General features: G+C 46.5%; 2 protein-coding genes and 3 non-coding genes across 5 annotated transcripts; 3 read left to right on the top strand and 2 right to left on the bottom strand.

Moving 5' to 3' along the window:
• The first annotated feature begins 10,539 nt into the window (after positions 1 to 10,539).
• On the top strand, positions 10,540 to 10,611 carry TRNAP-UGG (transfer RNA proline (anticodon UGG)). Its single transcript has one exon. It is a non-coding gene; the product is annotated as a tRNA-Pro (tRNA).
• Positions 10,612 to 11,250: 639 nt separating this feature from the next.
• On the top strand, positions 11,251 to 11,323 carry TRNAT-UGU (transfer RNA threonine (anticodon UGU)). The gene has a single exon. It is a non-coding gene; the product is annotated as a tRNA-Thr (tRNA).
• Positions 11,324 to 13,241: 1,918 nt separating this feature from the next.
• On the top strand, positions 13,242 to 13,313 carry TRNAP-AGG (transfer RNA proline (anticodon AGG)). The gene has a single exon. It is a non-coding gene; the product is annotated as a tRNA-Pro (tRNA).
• A 657-nt stretch (positions 13,314 to 13,970) lies between these two features.
• On the bottom strand, positions 13,971 to 14,432 carry RNASE12 (ribonuclease A family member 12 (inactive)). The gene has a single exon (XM_084808523.1). It carries the CDS (start codon positions 14,430 to 14,432, stop codon positions 13,971 to 13,973), a length of 462 nt encoding a protein of 153 aa, XP_084664649.1.
• Positions 14,433 to 23,535: 9,103 nt separating this feature from the next.
• LOC146342373 (C-type lectin LmsL-like) lies at positions 23,536 to 26,628 on the bottom strand. The gene is made up of 5 exons (XM_084808524.1): positions 26,562 to 26,628; positions 25,966 to 26,057; positions 24,482 to 24,622; positions 24,096 to 24,210; positions 23,536 to 23,603 (listed from the first exon to the last, which is right to left on the bottom strand). The coding sequence occupies exons 1-5, from the start codon at positions 26,626 to 26,628 to the stop codon at positions 23,536 to 23,538; spliced, it is 483 nt and encodes a 160-aa protein (XP_084664650.1).
• Between the last annotated feature and the right edge of the window lie 637 nt (positions 26,629 to 27,265).

The following is a 27,265-nucleotide window of genomic DNA, read 5'->3' as shown; positions in this document are numbered from 1 at the left end:
AAAATAACAGAGGGGCTGCCAAATTCGGAATCAGCTCCTGTATTCAGGTCCCTTTAAAACAGGGGTCCCCAACACCCGGGCTGGGGACCGGTACCAGTCCGTGGCCTGTTAGCAACCGGGCCACAGTAGGGGTGTGCGAAACCCCCTTACCTTGCGTCCCTGGGGGTCCGTGGGGGGGGAGGCGATCTGTCCCTCCCCCTCCACAGAATCCTCACTGGCCCTGGCCGGCTCTGCTCCACAGCAAGTCCATAGAGCTGCTGGCCAGCGAAACCATCCCCCCCCCCCCCCGGTCCGTGGAAAAATTGTCCTCCATGAGACGGGTCCCTGATGCCAAAAAGGTTGGGGACCGCTGCTTTAAAACCACCGCCCTTTGAATCAGCTCCCTTTAAAAACCTCCTTAAGCAGGTGGTAAACATTCTCTCCATGTGGCATGCTATTAAAAGCTTTACCTGCTGATCTTTTAAAGGATCAAGAGAAGGGAAGGCTAGTGCCCCATTTTTTTTCTGGCCAGTTAATGCTGGAATGGGCTTGCTGGATCACACTCAAGACTGTTTTAATCTCTCCTCTTTCTGGCTGGCTAAACTAGTTGCAAAGTTTAGGCAGATCCAGAAAAAATGACTGCTTGCTGAAAGTCAGACACTTTACAAAGTTTGTGAGGGTCGTGATCCCTAGGCTACGATTTAGCTTAAAAAAAATCCCACCCCTCTCTTAATTTGTGACTAAACAACAAATAAGGTTGCCAAGAAGCTAGAAAAAAATAGCCTAGCTTGCTGTTGTTGCCTTTAATAGAAGCATGCTATGGAGGAATTGTGAAGCGAGTCTTTCCAGAGTGTGGGGTAAGAAAGATTATCCCCTGTTTGGGTCTGCAGAACAAGTTGTTGTTAAAGACACAGGCACAGAAGCCAGGAAGAAAAGTTGGCAACTCTGCCTGAAAACCAGTTGGCTACAGGAATTCATTCAGCATGCTATTAAAATTCTTATTTTCCCATTTCACATGTCATTAAAACTTGGCTCATCAGGCTGTCTCTGGTGGCTAGACCACGTGATCGGGGCTCTAACAAGAGAGCCCCGCCTCTGCCTTGCTCCAAAAATATCCCCAGTGCAACAAAGTTTCCTGACAAACTTTTACAAGATTTAATGAGGTCTCCTGGCTGGCATCAGAGCACCTGCTTAGAGGCGGGATCATAATTGGGCACATGATATTCCTGGCGGGGAAGCTCTTAATAGGAGCACCAATTATGGCTCCCCAGCGCACTCCAGGGGTGTCATTAAAGCCGTGCGCCGTGTTAATTTCCACTGGGGATTTGGGGAGTTGATGAGAAGGCTGGCGAGATTGTTAACTACACCGCTGTGCTCCCTTGGGTGCATGTTAGTCTGACTGAGTGTTTGAGAAGAGGAGCGAGGGAAGAAATACCTCTACTACAAGAAAAAGTTGGGACGTATTAATTACGTGATTGCAGAAAGGGGCCTTATACAGAATCAGACCATCTAGCCCAATATGGTCCACTCTGAATGGCAGCGATTCTCAAAGGCCCCAGGCCCAATACAGTTGCCAGGGGCCCAGCACCCTGGCAGGGCCCAGCTCTAGTGCCTGGTTTGTGTACCTATTTGAAAAAGTGGCTGGGTCTAGGAAGTGCCATTTAAATTTCCCACAAGACCCCAGACTGATGCTATTCAGGGGTCATTGTGGATCATAGAAATGGCAGCTGCTGTATCCAGCCAGCCTCGGGTGGCCATGTGTCTTGTTTTACAGAGGATATTCCTCTGTTGAAGGGCTAGCAGAGGACCGCCCTCTATTTGGAGGGCTGGCCGGTCCAAATCTGGTATAAAGATTATGAATGATCACAACTGATGCCCATGAACAGTTAGCACCTGGACAATAGACTGAACAGGCAGGCACACAGGTCAGAATGGCCGCAGTCTATGGTGAGATGCGTTGTATTTCTATTTAAATTATACCAATTATTTATAATTTTGCATCCATACCTATACATTAGCATATGCAAAGTGCTCTTTTTGTCCTCTTTTTGGGTAATACATTTCCTCTTTTTTGGTGGTTCATAAGGGGCGACCCTCAAACCTACAGTTGGTCATTCAAGGGGAGGTCATTCCTAGTCTTGTGATCTCAGACCTCTAGGTGGAATCTTAGTCTGGAACCTTCTCAGGGCGGGCCCAAGATATCTGGCTGGCTGAGGGGAAGGACAAGATGGTGCCTCCGCCATCCTGTTCCATACACATATGCCAACTGGACAGGCAGCAACTGAACCCTACTTAACCCAAGCGATAGGGGCAGTGTTCTGCGGGCAGCAGACTAGAATTGAATGCAGTTCTGCCTGTGACATATCAAAGCCAAGAGCACACTAAAGCTAGAGGTTGTTGGGAATGAAGGTGTGTAGCTTGTCTACCTTCCTTGAGAACAACTGGTTTCTTCTTCTCCTCCTCCTCCTCCTCCTCCTCTTTCTTGGCCACCTTTCAGGACAGAAGGCCTCCCAAGGCAGCTTACAGCAATAAAATATATAAAAATATTATGTATACATAATTCTTCCAGCTTTTTACCTCTGAATAGGAGCAACGGTGGACTGGTAAATTTTGAAGGTCAGGGGCTGATCATGACAATGTGCATACTCATCTATCCACACACTAAAGACTGCAGTCGTGGAGTGAAATTAAGCGTCGGGCTCTGTAAGCTAACAGCATTTTGCTGTGCTGTCTACCTCTCTGGAGATCTGGAGAGATGGAATTTGCTGTTGGAGCATTTAAGCTGTTTGCCACCACTACCAATGTTCATCCTAGTATAACACCCATTTTTTTTTGGGCAATCTTTTGCATTGCTACCCAGGTATAAGCTCCACTGAACTCAGCGGCGCATACCTCCGACTTCATATGACTGTCATTTTCCTTCAGAACACAAGAAGAGCCCTGCTGGATCAGACCAAAGGTCCATCCAGTCCAGCCTTCTGTTCACACAGTGGCCAACAAGCTGCCCATGGGAAACCCACAAGCAGGACATGAGTGCAACAGCGCCCTCCCACCCATGTTCGCCAGCAACTTGGTAGAATGACTGCCATTTTTCTTGGTAGAAAGGTAGGGTACAAATAAAATAAATAAAGAGCTGCAAAGTGTAAAACGCACTGTGCTGTAACAAAGACTTTTCTTCAGCCAGCTGGAACACAACATTTAGCTTTTCGTTAGAAATGCAGACCTTCTTGCAATGAAGTGTTACCATTAAAACTGCTAGCAGAAGGAGGAACCCCCATCAAAGCAAAGGAAAACATGATCTAGCCTCTGTCTGATTACTTCCCTCCATTCTCTGGCTTCCTCTATGCCAGGGATGGGGAACCTTTGATCTATGGGCTACATGTGGCCCATGGGAGGTCCCAATCTGGCCCTCAAGCTTCCCTGCTGCCTTATCTCCAATTAGTGATTGGAAATAAGGGATTTCCCATCCTCCCTCCTAAGCTGCAATGAGGGTAATCTGTCAAAACCATAGTAAAACTTGAAAGCTTCATTATCACCTCAATTGCCCTGGCCAGCAGATGAAGTCACTGCTCCTACTCTGAAAAAAAAAAAGTCCTAGAGCTGCGTTTCCCCACACCCTCCCCTTCTCTACACCACTGAATAAAAAAAGGTTGGTTTGAATCCCTGCTCAGCTATGAAGGTGACTGCAGGCAAGTCACTTTCTTAGCCGAACCTACTCTGCAGGGTTGTTCTGATGAAAACATCAGCTGGTAGGATGGGGAAAGGACTTAAAATAAAAATAGTGTCACGTTCATTCCACTTCTTCGAGCAGGGAAACATTCCAGAGGCACAAAGCTTGTCTGTTTTTGGTTTCCTTTGGAAGCAGAGCACTGGAAATGTATAGCATTTTGTAATATTTGAGTGACTTATAAATATACAGGATGAACATTGGTGGTGGTGGCAAACAGCTTAAATGCTCCAACAGCAAATTCCATCTTTCCAGATCTCCAGAGAGGTAGCCAGCACTAGGGATGGCGGAGAATTTCTCCACGAATCTCCGGGAGGCCGAATGCCAACGCATTCGCCCCCCTGAAATCGGTGGGGAAATTCTCCGCCCCCCCGCCCCCCCCCGGGATGGGACTTACCTCTGTTGAATGTCCCTCTAGGCGGCGGGTCCCGGCGGCGTTTCGGCGGCGTTTCGGTGGGGGCGGGGGCGGCGGCCGGTCTTCTGACTGGCCACTGCCACCGCCATTTCCCAGTAAAATTTAAAAAAATTAAAAAAAACATGATAGGCTACATAACGATTTACGTAGCCTATCACGGCTGACTTTGAAAAAAAAAAAAAAGCGCGTACGCAAATGGCGGCGCCCATGGGCGCTGCCATTTGCGTATGCACTTTTTTCCTTTTTTTCAAAGTCAGCCGTGATAGGCTACGTAAAGATTTACGTAGCCTGTCATGGCTGACTTTGAAAATCTAGCCATGATAGGCTACGTAAATCGTTACGTAGCCTATCACTTCCCCCCCCCATAACTTTTTTATTTTGCGGCTGGGGAGACAGGGCGCTTCCCCCCGGCCAGAATTTCGGCGGGGAGGGATGGGGCGCCTCCCCCCCGGCCTGAATTTCGGCCGGGAAGGGCGGGGCGCCTCCCCACCCGCCAAGAATTTTGGGGGGAGAAACGGAGCGCCTCCCCCCACCGCGAAGCAAGCTGTGGGACCAGGTAAGGGACTTTCGTCCATCCTTAGCCAGCATAGCAAAATGCTGTTAGCTTACAGAGCCCGACACTTAATTTCACTCCACAACTACAGTATGTCTGTTTACTTCCTTTGTTTACTGTCCATGGTTTACTTTGTTTACTAATTTAGACACTTAGATTACATCGCCCTTAGCAGGGTGAGGGGAGACCTGCTTTTGTGCCATTCAGAAGACTCAAGGAAGACCATCTAACCATTAGTTCCCATGGAAACACATCACCGGTAGTTTCCCTAACAAGAGAACTACTTGGCATTCTTGTCTGGGCCATTATAAGTGTCACTAGCAGCAGGGCCGGCCCAAGACATTTTGCTGCCTGAGGCAAAGAGCAAGATGGTACCCCCCCCCCGCCATTCCATGTACAAGAACCGACCGGACTGGCAGATGAATGTGTCCAGCACTGATGTTGGGACAACATCCTCCACTGCACCTGGAGACATCAAGCTAACTAACTTAAGCAGTGCAGAGCAGGCATTATGGCACACAGGTTTCTCCTCCAACGCACCTCGCTGCCACCTCCCAGCATCTGCTGCCTTATGTGACTGCTTCACTCTGCCAAATGGTAGGGCCTGCCCTGTCTAGCAGTAACTTCTGGCATCATTAACCTGCTCCTGTGCAAACCCCTCTCAATTCTACAACAGTACTTCAGGACTCCTCACACATGATATTGAAGGATTGGAGAGGGGGAAGCGGGATTAGGTTTGCTGATGCTTTGGATTGTGACAGATTATCCTCATTGCATTTTGGGAGGGAGGAAGGGAAATCTCTTATTTCCAATCACTAAGCAGAGAGAAGGCTGCAGGGCAGCTTGAAGGCCAGATTGGGACCTCCCGTGGGCCCTGTGCAGCCCATGGACCAGAGGTTCCCCATCCTTGGCATAGAGGAAGCCAGGGAATGGAGGGAAATAATCAGGCAGAGGGTAATATTGTCCGTATCTATCATGACTTGGAATCCACAGTTAATGAAATGTCGGTGCATGAGTCTAGATGAATGGTCCAGTTTTGTTGGATGTGTTTCAGTTAGTGTAGCCTGAAGATGTGGGCAAGATGTTTGGTGGTGTCTGGCCTATTACTTGTACGCTTGACCTTTGCCCTTCATGGCTTATTAAATCTTGCCAGCAGGAGATGTCCATCTTGGTCCAGGAGGTTGCAAATACCTCACTGAGACAGGGAGCAGTTCCAGTTTCTTTCCAAGAAGCCATAATTTGACCACTCCTAAAGATACCTAGCCTGGACCCAGATGTTGTTAACAACTATATGCTCCTCTTAGGCAGGGTGACAGTGTGACTGAGGACTGGTAGTTGGGCAGTTCAGTCACTCTTGAATGGAACTGATGATCGAGATCCCTTTCAGGCCTGCTTTTGAGAAAGAAATGGCCTTGGTCACCCTGTGGGATGACCTTTGTTGAGAGAACGATATGGGGAGTGCACCCTGTTGATTCTCCTGGACCTCTCAGTGGCTTTCAGTACCATCGACCATAGTCTCTTAATGTGCCCCCTTTTACAGAGGACAGTCCTCTAGCTGAAGGGATGTCCTGTTCAATTCTCGTTTAAAGATATAGAACCTTAAGAAATAGTTACACCTGGACAGCAGTCTGAACAGGCAAGCTCACAGATCACCTGGTCACAGTCTTCACACATCTCACATTATGGTGAGATATACGTTATTTCTATTTAAATTATAATCATTATTTCTAAATTTGCATTGATGTATATAAATTAGCACATGCATATTTTATGCAGATTGCTGCCCTCTTTTGTCCTCTCTTTTGGTGATTCATAAGCGGCCATCCTAGTCTCGTTCTGTCTGGGTTGGGTGTGGAAGGCACCGACTGGGTGGTGGTTCTGCTCCTTCGTCGATGGATGTTTGTAGAAGATGGTGCTGAGAGATTACTACCGGACCCCTTGGCAGTCAGCAGGGTTCGATTATTTCTCCCACCCTGTTAACAACTGCACAAAAGAGTGGAAAGAGATCATGCAGAGATTTGGTTTGAGGTGCCAGGTCACCAATATGTAGATGATACCCAGCCTTTTCTCTCTTTTGCAGATGATTCTGTGGGTGTCCTACTGAGCTGTGTGCAAATGGACTCTCAAAATTCTCCAGCCTATTTGTGGGGAGAGAAATTGGGGGAACAATTCACCAAATTTCTCCTGGGGAGGGGAAATTCTCCAACAGTTTCTCACAGATAGGGTTCACTAATGGCAGGGGTTGTAACACAGCTTCCTTCTTTTTTCCTAAGGGCTTTTGGTTTATTGCACTGCTTCTGTAAGTAGCAAAAGCATCAACTGTGTTGAGGTTTCCACTCTTTTGAGGCAGAATTTTGAATTTCTTTTGGTGGTATTTTTGAGCTTGCCTTATCACTGAGAGGTGGCCAAAAGTGCTGTCTGTGTTTCCTCTCTCCAGTGCACATATTTCCACTGCTCTGCAGCCTCCCAGGCCACCTGCATTTCCTGAACTGAAAATGCCCCATGGGAGGAATTGCCTCACGATGTCTTCCTCATGATGGCTTTAATTGAAGTGCAGGAAGTCAAGGAGGCTCCAGGCTTCCAGAAAGATGACTGTACAAAGAAAGACAGGACACTTGCACACACTCCTCAGCCACCTCCTAAGTAAGGTAAGCACAAGAACCCCAAACCCAACCCATGAGAATTTCTCCGGAATTTCTCCTCCTTTGAATGTCTTTTTGAAAGCAGTTTGTTTTCTATCAAATTGAATGAGAACAGTCGAAAAAAAGGTGGGAGAGATTTTTGGCACAGCATTAGTCCTGAACCAGGGCTTGGGTACCGTTATGGACTGGATGAGGGTGAACAAACTGAGGCTCAGTTCAGAGAAGATGGATGTACTGTGGGTTGGTGATTCACCCACCTGGGTGAGTGGAATTCAGGCTGTTCTAGATGGGGTCATGCTTCCCCTACAGCAGGGGTGCAGAACCTCTTTCAGCCCGGGGGCCGCATTCCATTTCAGAGAAGCTCTCGGAGACTGCATTCCAGTGATGGGCAGGGCCAAAGGCAAAAGGGCTGGGGCCAGAAACACCAGCATTTTTTGTCCTAAAGCCTTAGGAGAGGCATTTAAATCTTTTAGAACGGGGGAAAAAACTTCACAAAAGCTGGGCAACCACCAAAGTGGTGGAACCAATGGAAGGGAACGTGGCCTTCTGGGGAATCCTAGAGGGCAAATTTGGCCCCCGGCCCTGAGGTTTTGCGCCCCTGCCCTACAGGGTCAGGGTTCACAGTCTGGAGGTGTTTATTCTTCCACCATTGCTATTAGAAGCTCAAATGACCTCTGTGGCTCGAAGTGTTTTTTTTTTTTTTTTAATCAGCTTTACCTGATACTCCAGCTATGTCCTCACCTGGATGGGGGTAGCTGGGCCACAATTACCTGCACCCTGATAACCACCTGTTCAGACTTTTGTAATGCGTGTACATGGGGCTGCCTTTAAAAATGGCTTGGAAACTGCAGTTGATCTGAAATAGGGCTGCCTACTCTGTATTATCCATGGGAAGAAAGCTATGGTGGTGGTGGTATATACCCCATGCAAAAAGCTGACCTGACCATGCCATGGGGTGGGGTGGGGTAGGGTGGGGAAGGAAGAGCGGAATGGGATGTAGTGTTTGTGATAGGCCCATTTCTTGAGCCAGGCCAGGATTTCTGAATGCCCTCGATTAAGCACAGGTTATTCATCCCAGGATTTATCCTAGATTGACTAGGCAAGAGCCAGTCTGCCTGTGGCTGTCTGCAAGGAAGGAACACTAAAATAAACTAAGGGCACAATCCTTTGGCCACTAGTCAGTGGCTAGATGGCCATGGGATAGGTTGGTTCCCGTGCTGCCTCTTAGGTAGTGCAGAATGGCCTCGCGCTCAGAAGGGGACGGATCGGCAAAAATGGGGTGTTCCTGGTGGCACGTTGGGGCAGGGAAGTTGGAAATGCCGGTACGACACATCCTTCCCGTGCTCCGAGGTCCCATGGCTAGACAGGCGAAATCAGCAGTCTAGCTGAAAATTCAGGACGGCTGAAGCACAGACAGGACGATCCCCGCCACAGTTCTCCTGTCCTGCATTGGATAGGCGGTTGCCGCCAAGTTCGCAGGCGGCCGCCTATCCCAATAAGATTGCATCCTCCATTTTGTGTGGCACCAGGTTCTTAATTCCAAGGGTCACAGGCCCCTGGACGCAAGACGGGAGTAAATTCTAATTGCTACTATAGGGCTAAGTTTGGGGCTAGGTTTTAATTGCTTCTTTGGTTTTCTTTCAACATACCTTGGATTTTTACGTTGCCCCCCTCACCCACCCCACCACCAACTCTGTAGGACAGGACTGTGTTATTTTTTTAAAGCAAGACCTCCTATGCAAATATCTATTGATCCTACACATTTATTACAATCTTGATTTCACAAATGACAAATTCGAATGCTGCTGGGTCAACCTTTGCTTTATTAACTGTTGCTCCCAACTTTGCCAAACCTTATGTTGTTGTTGTTCATTCGTTCAGTCGTGTCCGACTCTTTGTGACCCCATGGACCATAGCACGCCAGGCCTTCCTGTCCTGCGCTCTCTCCCGGAGCGTGCTCAAGTTCATATTCATTGCATCGGTGATGCTATCTAGCCATCTTATCCTCTGCCGTCCCCTTCTCCTTTTGCCTTCAGTCTTTCCCAGCATCAGGGTCTTTTCCAGAGAGTTTTCTCTTCGCATTAGGTGGCCAAAATATTTGAGCTTCAGCTTCATTATCTGTCCTTCCAATGAGCACTCAGGGTTGATTTCCTTGAGGATGGACTGATTGGACCTCCTTGCAGGCCAGGGGACTCGTAAGAGTCTTCTCCAGCACCACAGTTCGAAAGCATCAATTCTTCGGCGCTCAGCCTTCCTTATAGTCCAGCTCACAGCCATACATTACTACTGGGAAAACCATAGCTTTGATTATACGGACCTTTGTCGGCAAGGTGATGTCTCTGCTTCTTACTATGCTGTCTAGGTTTGCCATAGCTTTCCTCCCAAGGAGCAAGCGTCTTTTAATTTCATGGCTACAGTCACCGTCTGCGGTAATCTTGGAGCCCAAGAAAGTAAAATCTGTCACTGCTTCCATTTCTTCCCCTTCTATATGCCAGGAAGTGATGGGGCCAGATGCCATGATCTTAGTTTTTTTAATGTTGAGTTTCAAAGCAGCTTTTGCACTCTCCTCTTTCACCCTCAACAAGAGGCTCTTGAGATCCTCTTCGCTTTCTGCCATTAGGGTGGTATCGTCTGCATATCGGAGGTTGTTGATAATTCTCCCGGCAATCTTAATTCCGACCTGTGATTCATCCAACCTGGTGTTTCTCATGATGTACTCTGCGTATAAGTTAAATAAGCAGGGCGACAATGTGCAGCCTTGTCGTACTCCTTTCCCAATTTTGAACCACTCGGTTGTTCCATGTCTGGTTCTTACTGTTGCTTCTTGACCCTCGTACAGGTTTCTCAGGAGACAGGTAAAGTGGTCTGGTACTCCCATCACTTTCAGAATTTGCCACAGTTTGTTGTGATCCACACAATCAAAACCTTATGTACGAAACTTTTAATTCTCAGGAAAAGGCCAAAAGCCCTACAACTCCCAGCATACCCCAGCCAGCTATGCTGGCTGTTGTAGGGCTTTTTTTTCCCTGTCTACACATGCATCGGACTGAGGGAGAGACACACACACATACCTTCAGACGCAGCTTTTTTCCCCTGCCCAGTCTTCCAGAGGGAACTTTGAATTCCCGCCAGTACGTGGCGCTGAAACTCAATTCTTAAACGGTGCTGAACGCAACCAGATTTTTCAACTTCAAATACGGATTGGAGAGAGCTACAATCAGTCGGCTCGTTGGTCTAGGGGTATGATTCTCGCTTTGGGTGCGAGAGGTCCCGGGTTCAAATCCCGGACGAGCCCCATTTTTCCACCCCGCTTTAAAAATGGCTTCAAGAATATCGCTGAGAAAAAAAGACAACGTCTAAGATAATGTTTGTCGAAGGTGAAGCTACCGTTTTCTTTCTTTCTGCACTGGGAAACAGGGAGATCATAGAGTGCTTTGTTTGTTTAGAAATTAACTCTACGAGGACTAAGAAGTAGTGTTGAACCAAGTGGGATTTGCTTCCGAGAAAGACTTGCCTAGGATTGCTCTGTAAACTTTGCTGCCCCACACATCTGGGGATGGGGAAATCAGGTTTTTGCGCAGGGTTGTAAATCTGCAACCAGCAATAGTAAATAGTGTGTTTGTGCGGATATATATCGGTGTAGAAGAAGTGGGTTTTGGCGTGATTAGATTTTTATTAGATCTCTCGTATTTACTTATCGATTAACTTTTATCTCTTGATTATGTTGTTTTTGTGATCTATTTCGGGGGGGGGGGCATTGTTTCTAATAGTGCATGGATAGCCGCTCCGGGGATCACTTGTATACTGAAGGTTCTTGGGATACAACTTTAGTAATAAACACAAAATAAACCCGACAAAGAAGCCGAAAGCATTTCCTTGCTGTATCACGGTACGACCTTCCTAGAGCGTGGCTTGGGAAGGGCCTCGCGTCCAAGGCTCCATAGCTCAGGGGTTAGAGCACTGGTCTTGTAAACCAGGGGTCGCGAGTTCAAATCTCGCTGGGGCCTTTGTTATGTTTGCGCCCGCAACAAACTTTCCGCTGTTCCCCGCGCGGTTTTATTGCCGACGAAGATGCAAACGCTGGGACGTGTTCGGGATGGATAATCGCTGTCGCAGTCGTCGCTTATGTTTGGAAGGTCGCTGCTCGCGTCCGACGCCGCGCGCTCTGAACTGCGAAAAAGCTTCCGCCGCGTTAAATCCGCAAGTCTTGAGCGGTGCCCCAAGGCCCTTTGCGGCTTTGCTTGTTGGTAAGGGCGCCAGCTGCAAAAGGAGAAAGGCGGATCGCGGAGCCCCTGAAACGGAACCCTTCCGAAGGAAACAGTTCACAGCGATCTCCCCCAAATCCGGAGTTTGAACGCAGGGATGTGTTTGAACTACCGTGGTCACCCTGGTTTGTTTGTTTCCCCTCCCCCCCAAAGAAAGAGGTTCTCTGAGCATGTGCACAATGCCTCCCACTGTAGGCAACTACAGCAGGGATGGGGGGGGGGCTTCGATGCATCCGTTTCTCCTGTCCGGTTTTTGCATCTTCAGGCGCAGCCGTATGCACGTTTAGACGGGGGGGGATCTGCAATCCGCAGCCAGCCCCTCCGGCTGGGGAATGCTGGGAGTTGTAGGATTTCCCCCCTGTCCAAGCATGCATGCGGCTGCGCCCTTGACTTCCTATTTACTGGCGGCGGCTCCCCCTTTCCTGCTCTCTGCACAACCCTTCATCCCCCCGCTGCTGTGACGGGCAGCTGCAGTCGGGACCCACAGCCCCGCCCCACCCCTGCTCCCGAAGGTTTTCCTCGTTCCCCCGGACAACTTAAAAAAGGAGAACTGAACCTGGCTAAGCAATGCAGTGATGTAGGAGAGAAAAGCAGGCCCCTCTTCTTTTATGTGCCTGGAGAAGAGAAAGGAAAGCGCACTGAGCAATCCTAGGCGTGTCTACTCAGAAGTAGACCTTACTGAGTACAAAGGGATTTTCCGTCCGGGCGACTGTGTGTACACACACACACACACACACACGCACACACACACCAGTGGAGGCTGGTGGCTCCGATGTCAGTGGGGCTGTGCATCCTCTCTGGGTGTCGGTCGGAACCAACCAGAACTCTAAGGCAGCTATCCAAGGTGCTGAACCCGGTTAGGGTTCAGCACCTTGGATAGTTCCTTTACAGTTCTGACTGGCTCCGACCGAAACCCAGAGCGGGTTCACAGCCCCACTGACATCGGAGCCACCAGCCTCCACTGATAAGTCACTCACCAGGGAATAACTAAGTCCCATTGAGCTCAGTAGGGCTTACTTCTGAGTAGACGTGCGAAAAATTGCACTGTTAAAGCACTGTAATGGTAAAAGGTACAGGTGCTGGGTTGAAGCCCCCCTAATCCCTGCTGCGGTTGCCTGGAGGGGGAGGAATTCTGTACATGCTCAGAGGACGTCTCTTTAAAAAAAAAAAACAACCCAGGGTGACCACTGTGCTTCAAACACATCCTTGCGTTTAAGACTCTGGGTTTGGGGGAGACTGTCGTGAACTGCTTCTTTCGGAAGGTTTCAGTTTCAGGGTCTTCCCCATCTGTTTTTCTCACGTTTTCCTCTGCCCCCGCCCTATAGTTAGACGTGTGACTGACTTCTTGGGCTCCGTTTCCTCCTTGGAAGGAATTCTGTATGTCTGCCACCATCAGAAATCCCCCAATGTAATCTCTATCCGTATAGTAATTTAAACACATTTAATCTCGGTCCGTGCAGGTCGGTTTGGGCTCCTCCCCACTTTTCTTTAAACAAAAAAGATAATTGAGAAGGACTCTGATTTGGAAACAGACCCTTAAAAGGTAAGAGGAGGACAGGTGACAAACCTACAGAACCCGAAAGACAGTATCGGTGTTTAGTGCCACCAGTAGGTGGCACTAAAGCACAAAAGGTTGGTTCAGAGGAGGAGGTAAGCAGCCGGCTCGTTGGTCTAGGGGTATGATTCTCGCTTAGGGTGCGAGAGGTCCCGGGTTCAAATCCCGGACGAGCCCCATTTTCCTGTTTTTATTTTAAATTCTATAGTATAGCTTACTGTAGTAAGCTCAAAAGGGTTTCTTTTTTCTTTTCTTTTTTTAATGAACAGCCTGCATGAGTTCCCCATGTAGGGAACATCACCTGTTGTTCAGTTGTTAAGCCGTGTCCAACTCTTCGTGACCCCATGGACCATAGCACACCAGGCCTTCCTGTCCTGCACTCTCTCCCGGAGTGTGCTCAAGTTCATATTCGTTGCATCGGTGATGCTATCTAGCCGTCTCATCCTCTGCCGTCCCCTTCTCCTTTTGCCTTCGATCTTTCCCAGCATCAGGGTCTTTTCACCTACTTTACTCTAAAGATGCAGACTGCAGAGACATTTTTCTTTTTTATGTTGTTGGACCAACGAATCTTCCAAAACTTGTTTCAACCACGTCAAACAAAACAAAACAAAACACTGCATTATGAACAAATAAACTACTTCTCTCCCAGTTTAAATGCAGTTTAAATTTATTTTCAAGATAGTGAAATATATGAATTGAAATGAGATTTTATTCTGAGTAAATATAAGGGGGGGGAAGTGTGTGCGTGTGTGTGTGTGAGAGAGACAGAGACAGAGACAAAGAAAGAAAGAAAGAAAGAAAGAAAGAGCTGGGTTGCTTTCCTGGCCCCACATTTCATATGTCCAGCCCCACATAACCTGGGACTTCTGTCTGCAAGTGGACTGGGTATCCCTCTTCACAGGCTATGATGATTCTTTCAGTGCTGTCTGTTCCTTCGTATCTGCAGTCGGGGGCCCAGGAGCCCCTTTGAAGCCTACACACCGTGAGGGGGAAGCTGGCATCACTTTCTCGGAGGTCACCTGTGGTGGGTTTCCCTCCCTGGCCACACACAGCTTGGATTTGGGAAGGGTCCACATGGACGAAAGTGTTGATGTGTTTGCAGTGGTCGGAGGTCACCAGGCCGCGCCGTTTCATCATGAGGTTGCAGTAACTCTGGGTGCTGGGAACCATGGTCATTGGGTAGTCGACGTGCTGCCTCAGGAACTTATGATAACTTGCTGCGCTGGCCACGGCGAACCAGGCCGCCACCAGGATAAGTGCTGTGGTTAGCCGTGAATGTGGGCCCCTCTCCACCATTGTTGCCTCTGTCTGTCAGTGATGGGGAGAAAGGGATGTGGGGGGTGAAGCTGGGCAGGAACAGAGACGGGTTCAGGACGTTTGGTACCTGAGGCAGAAAAACAAAATGGCACCCCCAAAGGTGGTAAAAAAATAATCATAAACTAAAAAGACAATTTCCTGTTTTTTTCTATTTATTTATTAAATAGTATAGTCAGAAATCTGCCCCATGATGTAGGGCTAGCCCTAGCACCTGAGGCAAAAGATGCCTAAATTGTGTCACTTCTCCCACTGGAATAGAGTACCACATAATTGCCTCTGTTGATAGAGGCACTCACAATGTGATGTTGTTATATTGTATGGTGAGATGTTTCTAAAGGTTATGGAGGAGACGGAAATTTGCCCTAGGCCTGGGGTGGGGGACCTCAACCCTGTGGGCCAAATACAGCCCTCCTGTGGTGCCAACCTGGTCCTCAGGTCCCACCTTCTTTCCCACAACCACCAATCGTTCATTAGCCAATCAGAGGGGTCAAGGAGTTTCATATTTTCGGTGGCATCCATGTGGTGGGCATAATGTCAGCTCCTGCTCTGTAAGTCAGACATGGGGAGACATGTTTCTGTTGAGGGCTGCATTCCCTCAGGAGTAATATGCTGGGCAGATGTCAGTGGTGGGTGGAGACACCCCATTCTTGACATGGCACCAGCTGACATGGAAACTCTCACACCATCTTTTTCTCTCTCTCTCTTTCTGTCATCCCCTTCTCTCTCTCTCTCTTTCTGACACCCTCCTTTTCTCTTTCTCTCTCTGGCACCCCCCTATTCTCACTCCGTCTCTCCTCTTCCTCCCTGCCCAACTCTATGCTGGGGAAGGGGTTGATTGCTCTCCCCAGAGGTCTCAACATATTGCTTGGAGAGGGCATTTGAAAATGAAATTAGGCTGAGGGCCGCAGGTTGCCCACTGCTGCTGTAAGGGGTAGGGTACGATTTGGTACATACCAAATGTCTCTGTCCATAATGCCCTTTCCCGGGTGAGGCTAAAGCTGTGGGAGTCATAAGCTGTGGCTGAGTCATAAGTTCCCCTCCATCTCAAGACTCTCTCCCTGTTAGAGTGAAGTCTCAGCCCTTCCTGAATCCTTGGAGTGAGGGTCCTGTTGCAGACCTGGCCTGAGTTACTTCTGCAAAGGTGAATCTGTCCCTATCAGCTTGAGCAGAGACAGCCCAGCCTGATGTGGAACCAAGGATGCTTTCAGGCAAACCTCCACAAATGACCACAGACAACCTCTTCTATAACACACAAAGGAACAAAACAAGCCTGCATTTCTAGAAAACCTGAAATACATACATCTCGTACTCTGACCCAATCCTGTGATGACTTTCACATACCAGCACAGATCATAGGCTTATAAGGATTATTTATTTATTTATTTATATCCTGTGTGATTTGCTTAAAAGCCATCAAGGCAGCGAACAACCATTTAAAACAATAGAATTGACATTCACTGGCACTCAAAGTTGGTATCGCTACCTTGGCATCGTATTTAGAATCAGCTGGGTGATGAACTGGGGACAGAATTGATGTAAGGTATATGCACCTCTTTCTTACTTAATACAGGAGCTTTTCAAACTTGCTACCTTTCCTTATCAAAAACGTTAACCAAGTAGACTAGACCCCACAGGATGAGAGGTGTATGTGGGTCTAGGCCAGAGCTGCTAAACTGTACAGGGCAAACCTGTGAGTATTCCTAAGTAACAGTGGGGGAGAACGTTTATGTAGTAAAAACAGAACATTATTTCAGGCATGTCATATATGTTAAAAGCCAAGTTCTTGGGTTCTGTCTTTTTTGAGTGTTGTCACAGTCTATAATGAACAAATAGAAGTCATGATAGTGGCTTCCCAGGGGGAAAGAAGACATGGGCTTCTTCACACAGAGCTTTTATCCTGCCTTTGAGAGTGGTTACTCATGGAAGTTTGCGGGTCCTTTAGATGATGTCTCCTGCACGAAATGGCCTTTATTCCATTTTTAAAAAAGATCGGAGATGATGAGCTATCAAATTACAGTGCTTGAGTTATGCTTGAGTTCCCTTGTGAAACTCAAGGACCACAGCGCCATCTAGTGGCTGTATAATGAAACATATGGAAGACTCAGATAAGGGAGAAAAGGAGGGGGGAAAGGGTGGGGGAAGGAAACGCATGTAAAGGGAGTCCATCATGGTCCTGCATTTAAAACAGAAGCAGAAAGCCCCATTTTAAATGCAGGATTTTAGGCTGGTGTGGAGATGCTCTTACACTGCCTCTTCCTCCACCATAGGAACTAACATTGGGGTAGGAGAGACAACCCGCCAAAGACAAATTGTATCACTTTTCTTCACTCCCCCCCACCAAACGTAAGGATGTTCTCTCTTTCCAATCCCACCTACCATGGAATGCTCCAAGTTTTTCCTTATTCTGGAAGCATTGGGTTGGTTCTAGATTTAGTCATACTTAGAGTAGACCCTTAGAGTATGGCAAACCTAGACAGCATAGTAAGAAGCAGAGACATCACCTTGCCGACAAAGGTCTGTCTAATCAAAGCTATGGTTTTCCCAGTAGTAACGTATGGCTGTGAGAGCTGGACTATAAGGAAGGCTGAGCGCCGAAGAATCGATGCTTTCGAACTGTGGTGCTGGAGAAGACTCTTACGAGTCCCCTGGACTGCAAGGAGGTCAGATCAGTCAATCCTAAAGGAAATCAACCCTGAGCGCTCATTGGAAGGACGGATCCTGAAGCTGAAGCTGAAATATTTTGGCCACCTAATGCAAAGATAAAACTCTCTGGAAAAGACCCTGATGCTGGGAAAGACTGAAGGCAAAAGGAGAAGGGGATGGCAGAGGATGAGATGGCTAGATAGCATCACCGATGCAATGAATATGGACTTGAGCACGCTCCGGGAGAGAGCGCAGGACAGGAAGGCCTGGCGTGCTGTGGTCCATGGGGTCACGAAGAGTCAGACACGACTGAACGACTGAACAATAACAAGAGTAGACCCACTGAAATCAATGGGACTTAAATCAGTCGCTGTCAATAAATCTGGAACCAAGCCATTGTTTTGCTGTTTTTTCAAATCATGTGGTCTGACACCCATTGTTAAGCTCCTAGGTCTCAGTGGGCTTTTCTTTAAAAATTCTCCAAGTAAGTTTAGTGAATTTGTATTGACCAGGCTTTCCAAAAGAAAAGGAGAATGAAATTAATAATATCCTCCCTTGCCTAAAGTTAGGAAGTAGCTACCCATCCCATCCTTCCCTATCATTAAACTTGCTCCTACAATATAAGAAACTCTGCATCTCAAATATACATTTCTAACCCAGTTAGTTCTCAAAGCCTACCTTGGCATTAAGATGCTGCTCCTGTCTCTTCTGACACCATCCTTGATATAAAAATAAGGAAGCTAATACTCCAGTGGGTGGGAAGTGTATAGTTATTACCAACAAGTACGCCGTGCGGGCCGTGCAACAGGAAATTCCAGAGATGTTTCCATGTAGTAACACGGAGCATCAAGAAATTGCCAGAGGCATCCTCACATTGCCAAGCATCTCTGTCACCATGAGGACTAGAAACCTTTTTGCAAAATGAAAACTAAGGTGGGGCTCCCAGAATTTGGGGGTGGGGGAATGGGAGACAAATGTACCTTAATATACCTGTGTGGTTAATCTGGTCCAGATATTTCCATAAGAAATGGGACAAGAATGTTTGGGGTATGCTGGGGAAGGACTGTAGCTCAGTCCCTGGCATCTCCAACTGGGCTGGAAAAACTCCTGCCTTATACACTGCAGAGCTGCTGCCAGCTGGTGTCGATAATAGTGGGATAGATAGACCTCTGCAGGGGCAGCTCTACGGTTAGGTAAAGCGGGAGAGAACTGCCCCAGGCAGCAGCTTTGGATGTCACTTATTTTAATTTGTTATTATTGCCATTGCCACCTAAGCCAACACCCTGCCCATACATTACTACAACATCTCTGATAAGTGGCCATCCACCCTCTGCTTAAAAACGAGTTAGGAGAGACAACCACCTTCTGAGACAGTCTCTTCCACTGTCAAACAGCTCATACCATCAGTAATTTTTGTCTTGCCTTCCCCACCTTCTCTTTACTCTTTGAAGCATCATACCCTCTATTTCTGATGTTCAGGCTTTAAGCTTTTGTACACGAGGCTTTTAATCGGCTATATCTGCTTTCGGTTTCATTGCAGAGCCTTTCTACATGAGGCATTTATTGTGTGCTAGTGATTCCTCAGTTACAGTAGTTCGCAGGTGCTTTAGACGTCATCATCCTCCAGGGCCACTCCCATGCTTTGTAACCATTTTAGCAGGATGTTTTCTTCTGATGAGTTAAGTCTGGTATATCCCTGACTGGTGGCATGAAAACTTAGCATATTTCTTCAATTCTGCTGTACCACAGCACCACCTAGTGCTTGTGTAATGGAACATACCAAAAGGCAGAGAAAGAAAAACCCTGGGGAAAAAACATGTGTAAAGGAGACAATTTTAATCCCACAAAGAATCCAGAAGCAGAAGCCTCGATAAAGTGGTAAGTTAAAAGCCACATGTAGAATCAAATATTACAATATTCAAGAAAGGGAAAAAAAGAAGAAAAAAAATAGGTTACACATAGACTTCAGTAAAAGCAGACCAAATATCCACATATAAGTCCATCTGCAAGTTACGCCTATATACCACTCTTTCAAATGTTGCTAGTGTTGTTAAGTCTTCAGTCCATTGCGTTATAGGCGGTGAGCTTTTATCCTTCCAGTATCAGTTTCAGTCTTTTAGCAACCAAAAGGGTGCGAAAAATCCATTTATGCTGACCATGTGTTGCATTCCAAGAAGCAGGTAAATAATTTAGGGCACAATCCTATCCAGATTGGCGGCCGCCTCTGAACTCGGAGGCGACCGCCTATCCAAATCAGGGCAGGAGAAGCTCGGAGAGGATCATTCCCTTCGCGCTTCTCCTGCCCTGCATTTTCTGTTAGACAGCTGATTTTGGCTGCCTAGCTTTGGGGGGCGGGGGTGTCGAGTGGGGGAGGAGGCTGCTGTACGACACATAGGATGTGTCGTACAGGCAGTTCTGCCCTCCCCACCCTGGAACGCCCCCAGCCACGCTCCTTTTCAGCCGGTCTGCACTCCTCTTGCAAGCGCGGAGGACGGGGCTGTTCCACACTGCCTCTGAGGCAGCGTGGAATTGAGGGGAGGTCGGTTCCCGGAAAACAACATATCCTATGGCTGTCTAGCCACTGTCTAGCGGCCATAGGATTGCTCCCTCCAGAGAACATTTACACTAGTAAATATTAAAGAGCTTTCCAACACAAAATTTTCTGTATAATAACTTCCTCCCCAAAGGAGGCAACCACTGGGCATTTCCAAAATTTATGAATAAGAGAAGCATTGACTGCATTACACCTCCAACAATTAGCCGAATTAGACAAACCTTTATTAAAAAGATGTTGTGGCGTCCAATAGACCTGAAACAAAAGTTTTTGCTGAATAAGGGGTAACCGAAGATCCATTGAAATGTCCAATACAGACACCAAAACAGCAGTCCATTGATTAAACAAAATAGGACGTTCCAATTCCCTGTTCCATTCCCGCTGTGTACCACTTGTATCATATTTATTCATTGATAATAAATATTTGTAAACGTGGATTGTGGGTCAATATATCTGATCAGCTTCAATAAGTATTTCCAATAGTGAAGGAGACTCAAAAGCAGTAAAAGCAGCAGGACTGAATCTAGATACCAACAAATGTTTCAATTGCAAGTACTGCCATTCCGCTGTAGCAGGCAAATCAAATTGATCTTGCAAAGCTGAAAATAGCAAAAACTCATCATCAACCCCCCACTAATTGATCCAAGGTAAAGATCATTTTATCTCTCCAGCTCCGCCATAAAAACATTTTCTTGCCAATTCTTAAATCTGGATTTTTCCATAAAGTCAGTTTAGCATGTGAAAATGGATCAAACTGGAATTGATGTGACGTTATATGCCAAATTTCTCTGACTGCCAAAATTGTGGGAGGAGAGGAGCTCTGTCTACCTTAATATGCTGAGAACCTAATGCTGTCCATTTAAAGAGAGGCTCCAGACAAGAAGATTCCAATACTGACCAAGGTGGAAAATCAAATCTGTGTGGGAAAGACGAAAATTTACCAGAGGGCAGCAAATAGGCCCGATGGAACATAGCTAGATCCGGAAAACTGAACCCGCCTTCATTAATTAGAAGTTGCATCCTTTTTAAAGATATTCTTGGTGGAGAGGAACCTGAAAACACACAAAGCATTAAGTTTTTGAAAATATTTGCCAGGTATGAGTATAGGGATCCCACCTATATTTTTATTTTAATTGTGTTCTATATATTTTTTTCCTTTGGTTTTGTTATGTTTTTGTTTTGTTTTGTTAAAGTTCACAAAATGTAGAAAAGCCTGCAGAATTGAGATCCCAGCACTACCCAAGGACCATTTCCTTTTCTGCTTTTCTGCTACATAACCTCTAGGTGGCACTGTGGTATATCAGAATAGTGCAAATAAACTAGTAAAAAAAGTGTTTTCTTTCGGTTTTACAATACTGCACTTTCCCTCCTCTTAGAAAAACCTAGCCAAAAGTGCTCTTTAGACACAGAAGTGAAACTGGAAGGTCACAATGTCATCTAAAGAACCTGTAGACAACTGCGAGTAGGGAATGACATGCACACAATAAATGCTTCTTGTAGAAAAGGCCTTCAATTGCTGCTGCTTAAGTAGCTAAAACAGCACCATCCATGCTCAAGAGAGAGATGACTGTAGGCTTAGGGGAATCCTGAGGTTTGTAGAAATACAACAAATCTTTAAAAATAAAAGCCCTAAGGGAAAGGGAACATTTCCCCCACCCCTACAAAAAAAATTACCAGTCCAATGAGGACTGAGAGTATGTAGTGGCCAAGGAATGCTAGCAGATGTTTGGCGGGAAAACATTTTGAAAAACAGAAAGAGGAGGAAAAGAATCGGAATAGGGTAGCTTTCCGCAAGCTGGTGCCCAACAAATGTGTTGGACTACAACTCCCATCATGCCCATACTTGCTGGGTATGATGGGAGTTGCAGTTCAACACAGCTGGAGGGCACCAGGTTAGGGAAGGCTGGAATACTGTGTCTGGAATCACGAACAAGAAGCACTTCACGCTGCAACATTTTGTTTAGGGCCCGCTTATGGAACAGAATGAGCATCAGCAGAGGGGCTGGGTGTGCAGGCTTGCAAAGTAAGCATTAATTAAGTTTATTGGCAGCTTACGTGCATCAGAAAATAGGGGGAAGGGAATGTAGGGGAAATTCAGGACAGGTAGTATGAAAGAAAACACAAAAAACGTTCTATCTAATCTTGCCATATATTTGATAATCTGCTACTCTAAAGAGATTTCGATCCAGATCCTATTATATGATGGGAAGGTGCTTTGCATTCCAAAATAGCAGCCAACTTTTCCATGGGCACAGCAGGTTTTCCATTCTGCTGCCTAGAAAAGCCGAATCCTTGCTATTATCTCCAGGCAGTGACTGGGATGGCAAAGGGGACCACGGATTGGGGATCATGGCAGGGATTCTTCCAGGTGATGGGGCTTGGGTCCCTTGGGGGATCCACAGTTCGGATGGGGAACCTCTGCCAGACAGACATTCCCCATTCATGGGTTAGAGGCAGCTACCCTATCCCTGCCTCCTAGGAGCTGACTGGAGAAGACTGGATTTCCCCCTCTAGGCCAGGGGTGGGCCGGAAGTGAGATCAAGAAGTTTTGGACTTCAGTTCCCAGCTTTCCTGATCACTGGCCATGCTGGCAGGGACTTCTGGAGTTGAAGCCCAAAACATTTTGGCAATTCCAAAATACCCCAAAGCAAGGTTGTTAACAGGGACTGGCCAATGAGATCACATTACGCCAGTGCTTTTTTAGCTGCGTGCCAGTCTATTTCCGGGCCCGATTCAAAGTGCTGGTATTAACATTCAAAGAACTTCATGGCTTGGGGCCAGGTTACCTGAAGGATCGCCTCCTCCCATATGTGCCTGCCCGGACCCTAAGATCATCTTTAGGAGCCCTTCTCCGTGAGGCCCTGCCAAAGGAAGTGAGGCGGGTGGCTACCGGGAAGAGGGCCTTTTCTGCTGCGGCACCCTGGCTGTGGAATGAGCTCCCTAGAGAGGTTCGCCTGGCACCTACGTTGTACTCTTTCCGGCGCCAGGTGAAGACCTTTTTATTTGCCCAGTATTTTACCTGTTTAGCTTCCTAGTCTTTCAGTTCTGGTGTTCTAAATCTCTGCATTGCTGCTAGGTTTTATCCTGGTTGTACTGTTCTGTTGTGGTTTTAAGCTTTCATATTTTAGATTATTTTGCGGTGCACTCTGTGGTTTTAATTTTTGTGAACTGCCCAGAGAACTTCGGCGACTTTTTAGAAATAGAAATAAATAAATAAATAAGTGCATTTTCACATAACACCCTTAGTGCCGGTAACTAGGCCTTAGCAGAAGGATTTTAACCTTTTAGAATGGGGAGAAAAATGTGCAGATGCAGGGAAATCACCAAATTGGGGAGGGGGCAGGGGCAGGGGGCATGGCCATCTGGCAAACCCTGCAGGGCTGGACTGAGACCCCATGCAGGACAGATTTGGCCCCTGGGACTGAAGTTCAACACCCCTGCATTAACAGTTAAGGAGGAGGAGGAATTTGGGAAGGTGCAGCTTCCCATGCAGGGCTGAAAGAAGCTGCACCTGCACAAATTCTCTCTTCTGCCCAAAAGGTTAGTGGTGCAAGAGGATGCCCCTGGTCTTGTCCTTTGCATCGTGGCTACCCAAGAGGGGGATGAATGGATTGAGAACCTTCTGGAATGACTCAAACACACCAGGAAATCAATGCGTAAGAAGAGAGTTTATTGATATTACACTGTGCTGCAACCATTACCAAAGGTCAGGAGGGAGACCCCAAAGGCAGCTTTTCCAAGATGGCATTTGGAAGAAGGTGTGTGGAAACCACTCGCTGGTTTTATGGGATGGGGGAGCTAATGGCATCACCACCCTATCAGTTGATCTCACACTGATGGATCCAATTGCATCCCAGGAGGCACAGTTGGGAGCTACAGTCTTCTCTAGAGTTCATGCTTGCAGATGTAGGCATTGAGCTTATTGCACGGAATATCGTTCCATTGTTTAAAACCTAAAATGCAAAATATAAGTCAAATGTTAGCTCTTTGTATGCTCATGCTTGCCTGAATGGCTAATGGTTGCACGATGTTGTCAGCCTTTGAAGATTCTTGACTTTCATTTATGAAAAAAAAGCTCCTAGTCCTCATGCTTCTAAAAGGTTTTTTTTTAAGAAAAAAAATGGATTCAAAGTAGGCCTAGGGTCCAAAACTAAGGCAGCAAGTAAAATGGAGTTCAGGGTTTTTTTTTCCTGTTTTTTTGTCTCCATATTTGTACATCAAAAGTTTCCCAGTTTTTCCACATCTAAGGTCAACAATTTCTGCTTAAAGACACTGTAGAAACAGAACATGCCCACAAGACTGTAGTTTGGAAAACATCAGGCTCAGAAAAATTATATGTAAAATTATGCTAATCACATGCAACTAAGTCATTGTAGCTCTCTAACTTGTGGTATATCTTGGAAGTGGCTTGTCCTTCCTCAGCCCCCGAGAATGCGCTCGCTAACCTGTGGATAGTCGCAGCTCCACGCAGTGCTCGTTCTTGTGATAGTTGTCTGGCTGGTGGCGCATCCAGGACTTGTAGTTGTAGGTCGATTCATCAGCCCACCTCCATCTCCCGGTCTGCAGAAATAGGATAGACGGATCGTGTGATTAGCAAAAGAAGAGCCCAGGGAGAAGACGAGACCATTGGGATGATGAAGTGCAAAGTTCAACTGGAGAGGTTGGCAGCCAATGTGACGGAGATGGTGCAGGAGGATTCCAAAAGAGAATAATGGAGAAGTAGCATGTAGGATTCAATGTGGAGTGTTTTTGAGATACGGCCAGGATGGCATGCTAAGGAACCACTGCTCAGTGACAATGACCAGGAACGGAACAAGCAAGAGAGGCTCACCTGACGGACATCATGGAGCCCAATCCAGACATCACTTAGTTTTCGCTGGTAAGTGGAGATATGTTCGGCCACAAGAAGAGTTTCTGCCTTGGTGAGGACAGAGGCGAGATGGGCCCCACGGCCATAGCTCTGGCACTCAATCTGAGGATGGAGAATGGGGGGAAATTGAATTTTGCTCCTATTATCATATTTCAATAGCAGGATTGGCATAGAGCTGAAGCTTTTCAAAGCTGAGTTCAAGTTTGTAGAACTTCAACACTACTCAGATTTTATGTTCCAAATCCTAATTTGAGGGATACTTGCAAGAAAGTTAAATGTATTTCTTATATAGACCAATGGGAGTCTGAAGTGGCAGTGGCTAACCAGAAAGAAGATTTTGAGCTGTGGCAGATAATTCAGTGAAAACATTGACCTAGTTTACACATAACAACAACCCAGACTACGGGTTGAGTTTAACTATGGGTTGTTAACCACAAACAACGTAGAGTTCATAACCCCCCAAAAAACCATGAGTTTTCTTCCTGGGTTGTTTGTGGTTAACAACAACCCGTAGTTAAACCATAGTGCAGGGCTCGCATGTAATGACAACTCATGATTCCCATCAGCCAGTGGTAGCTGATGGGAATGGTAGGCCAAAACATCCGGAGGGCCACAATTTTGCCCACACCTGCTTTAAAAGGATATAAGACACAGTTATGGATGTTTGATCTATCAAAGGATATTGACTTCCCAGTTAATTTCCACTGACAATGCAATGCTAGACATGACTACTCAAAAGTAAGTGAGTTCCATGGGGCTTACTCCCAGGAAACTGGGTACAGGTTTGCTCCTTAAACGCCAGTTCCAGGGAACAATAATGGGAGACTGCTGTTGCCTTCATGTCTTGCTTGTGGACTTCTGAAGGTTTCTGACTGGCCAGGGTGGAAAACAGGATACTTATCATTCCAATGCCTATCTATTAGATAGATCACCCTTCCCCAACCTGGTGCCCTCCAGAGGTGTTGGACTGCAACTCCTATCATTCCCGGCCAGCATGGCCATTGGAATGATAAGGCACCTGGTTAGGGAAGACTGAGATTGATCTTTGTCTGCTTTAGCTGGGCTCTTCTTCTAGCCCTTAAATCTTGCTGATGGATTTGAGGTTAATATTGGTACACGTACCAATTTGCCAAATTCAGTATTTCTACATAAGTTCTGGTATTTCCTTCTCCCCTGTTACATCCCCTAAATTTCAGAGCATTCTTATTGGTTTGTTGGAAAAGGTTCGGATGAAGAGAATATAAATTGTGAGATTTTGCAAAGAAATCCAAGCTTGGGGGATTGACTTGAGAATTTCTAATTCATTTCCACTCAAGCCTGGTAACCTAGGTGATCAGTGGTCCATCCAAACTCTTGGAGTCTCTTCCCTGCACTGTGGGGGCCATGACACTCACGTAAAGATAATAAATGATATCACACCTGGCTGGGTGAGAAATGCTTCTTACCTCAGCCTCTTGCCAGCTCAGTTTAGTATCGAAATATGCATAGCAGTTACCCTGGTTCTGCAGCCACTCTCTGGCACAGGTGTTGGCCTCAACTGTGTGGAGAGAAGAGAACAAGAAAGAAAACAAGAGAGGACTAACTGGTTAGACCTAGAGAACAGGTGGAATGGACATGGCACACATAATTCCATTTGGAAAGGCTATATGGATCCACGTTCAAGATGTGGTGGATCACCATGTTTGTAGTCAGATAAATAATTGGGTGATCTATGGAGGAATTGTTCCACCTTGGTGCAATGGATTGATGCTGATGTGATCACTTATTTTTACCCTAATTAATACCAGCTGAATTCAAAGCATGCTGTTCCTTTGTTCTAAAGAGCTATAGTGGATTTTAGTGGGTTATAGCACTTGAAAATGTAACTCCTGTATCTGTTTTAATGACCATTCAAGCCTGAAAAAAGGTTCAGGATAATTCACTGCTAATATCTTTTTAAAATACGAATTGGTCAAACAAAAGTATATGAAGTCAACAGTTATTCATCTATCTCCCTTTATTAATGGTGCATATAATGTCAATATTTCCTAAAGGAACTCACCTCCTAGGAAAGGATTGGAGACCAGGATGCTAAGAAGGCAAAGGCCAAAGTAGGTGAGGAGTCCCATCTTCTGTTTTGACCTTTCAGGGGGAAAGAACAATACGTTCCAGAGGAGCATTGAATGAATGGCATTCGTCTAAAGTCACAACATGAAGGAAGGAAGCTGCTGAGAAGTTGCACTTCAGTTACCTCAGGTCCTTCCTATTAGAAGGAAAACTACACTGAAGGCAAACTCTGTGCTAGTTATGGATCCAATCTGATTGGGAAAAGCCCTCCTGGTGTTTTGTTTTCATCTGATATTGTGTAGCAAGAAGGGAACTAACAGAAGGGGGCAAGCTCTTTTAAGGTTCATTTCACAGATTCCAAGAAACCCAGGTTTGTCACCAAGCGCACATTTGAGAGAGGGATCTGTTGCAAGTCTGTCTATGTGATACACATAGATATTTGCAAACCCTTGCCAGCCAAAGTCACCCGTGACATTTTTTAGGCGTACACTGAAACGTCGTCATGTTTGAAGAGGTCCCAAGAGGTCCCCACCCAACCCCCACTGAAGTAGTGCTCGCTATCCAATTATTTTAATTGCTATCCAATTATTTTAATCTTCACTGATGGCAAGAGCAATGAATGAACTAAGGCTTGGTCTTCTATGTTTAACCTATGCAGAAGTTTCAAGCTCCTTATCAATTCTATTGCATCTTCTCTAT

This window comes from Heloderma suspectum, chromosome 6 (assembly GCF_057233095.1).
Source record: "Heloderma suspectum isolate Gila_16-S chromosome 6, 16-S_ref, whole genome shotgun sequence".
Lineage (NCBI taxonomy): Eukaryota > Metazoa > Chordata > Lepidosauria > Squamata > Helodermatidae > Heloderma > Heloderma suspectum.
The sequence above is the reverse complement of the archived record's forward strand: the minus strand, read 5'-3'. Positions and strand labels throughout refer to the sequence as shown.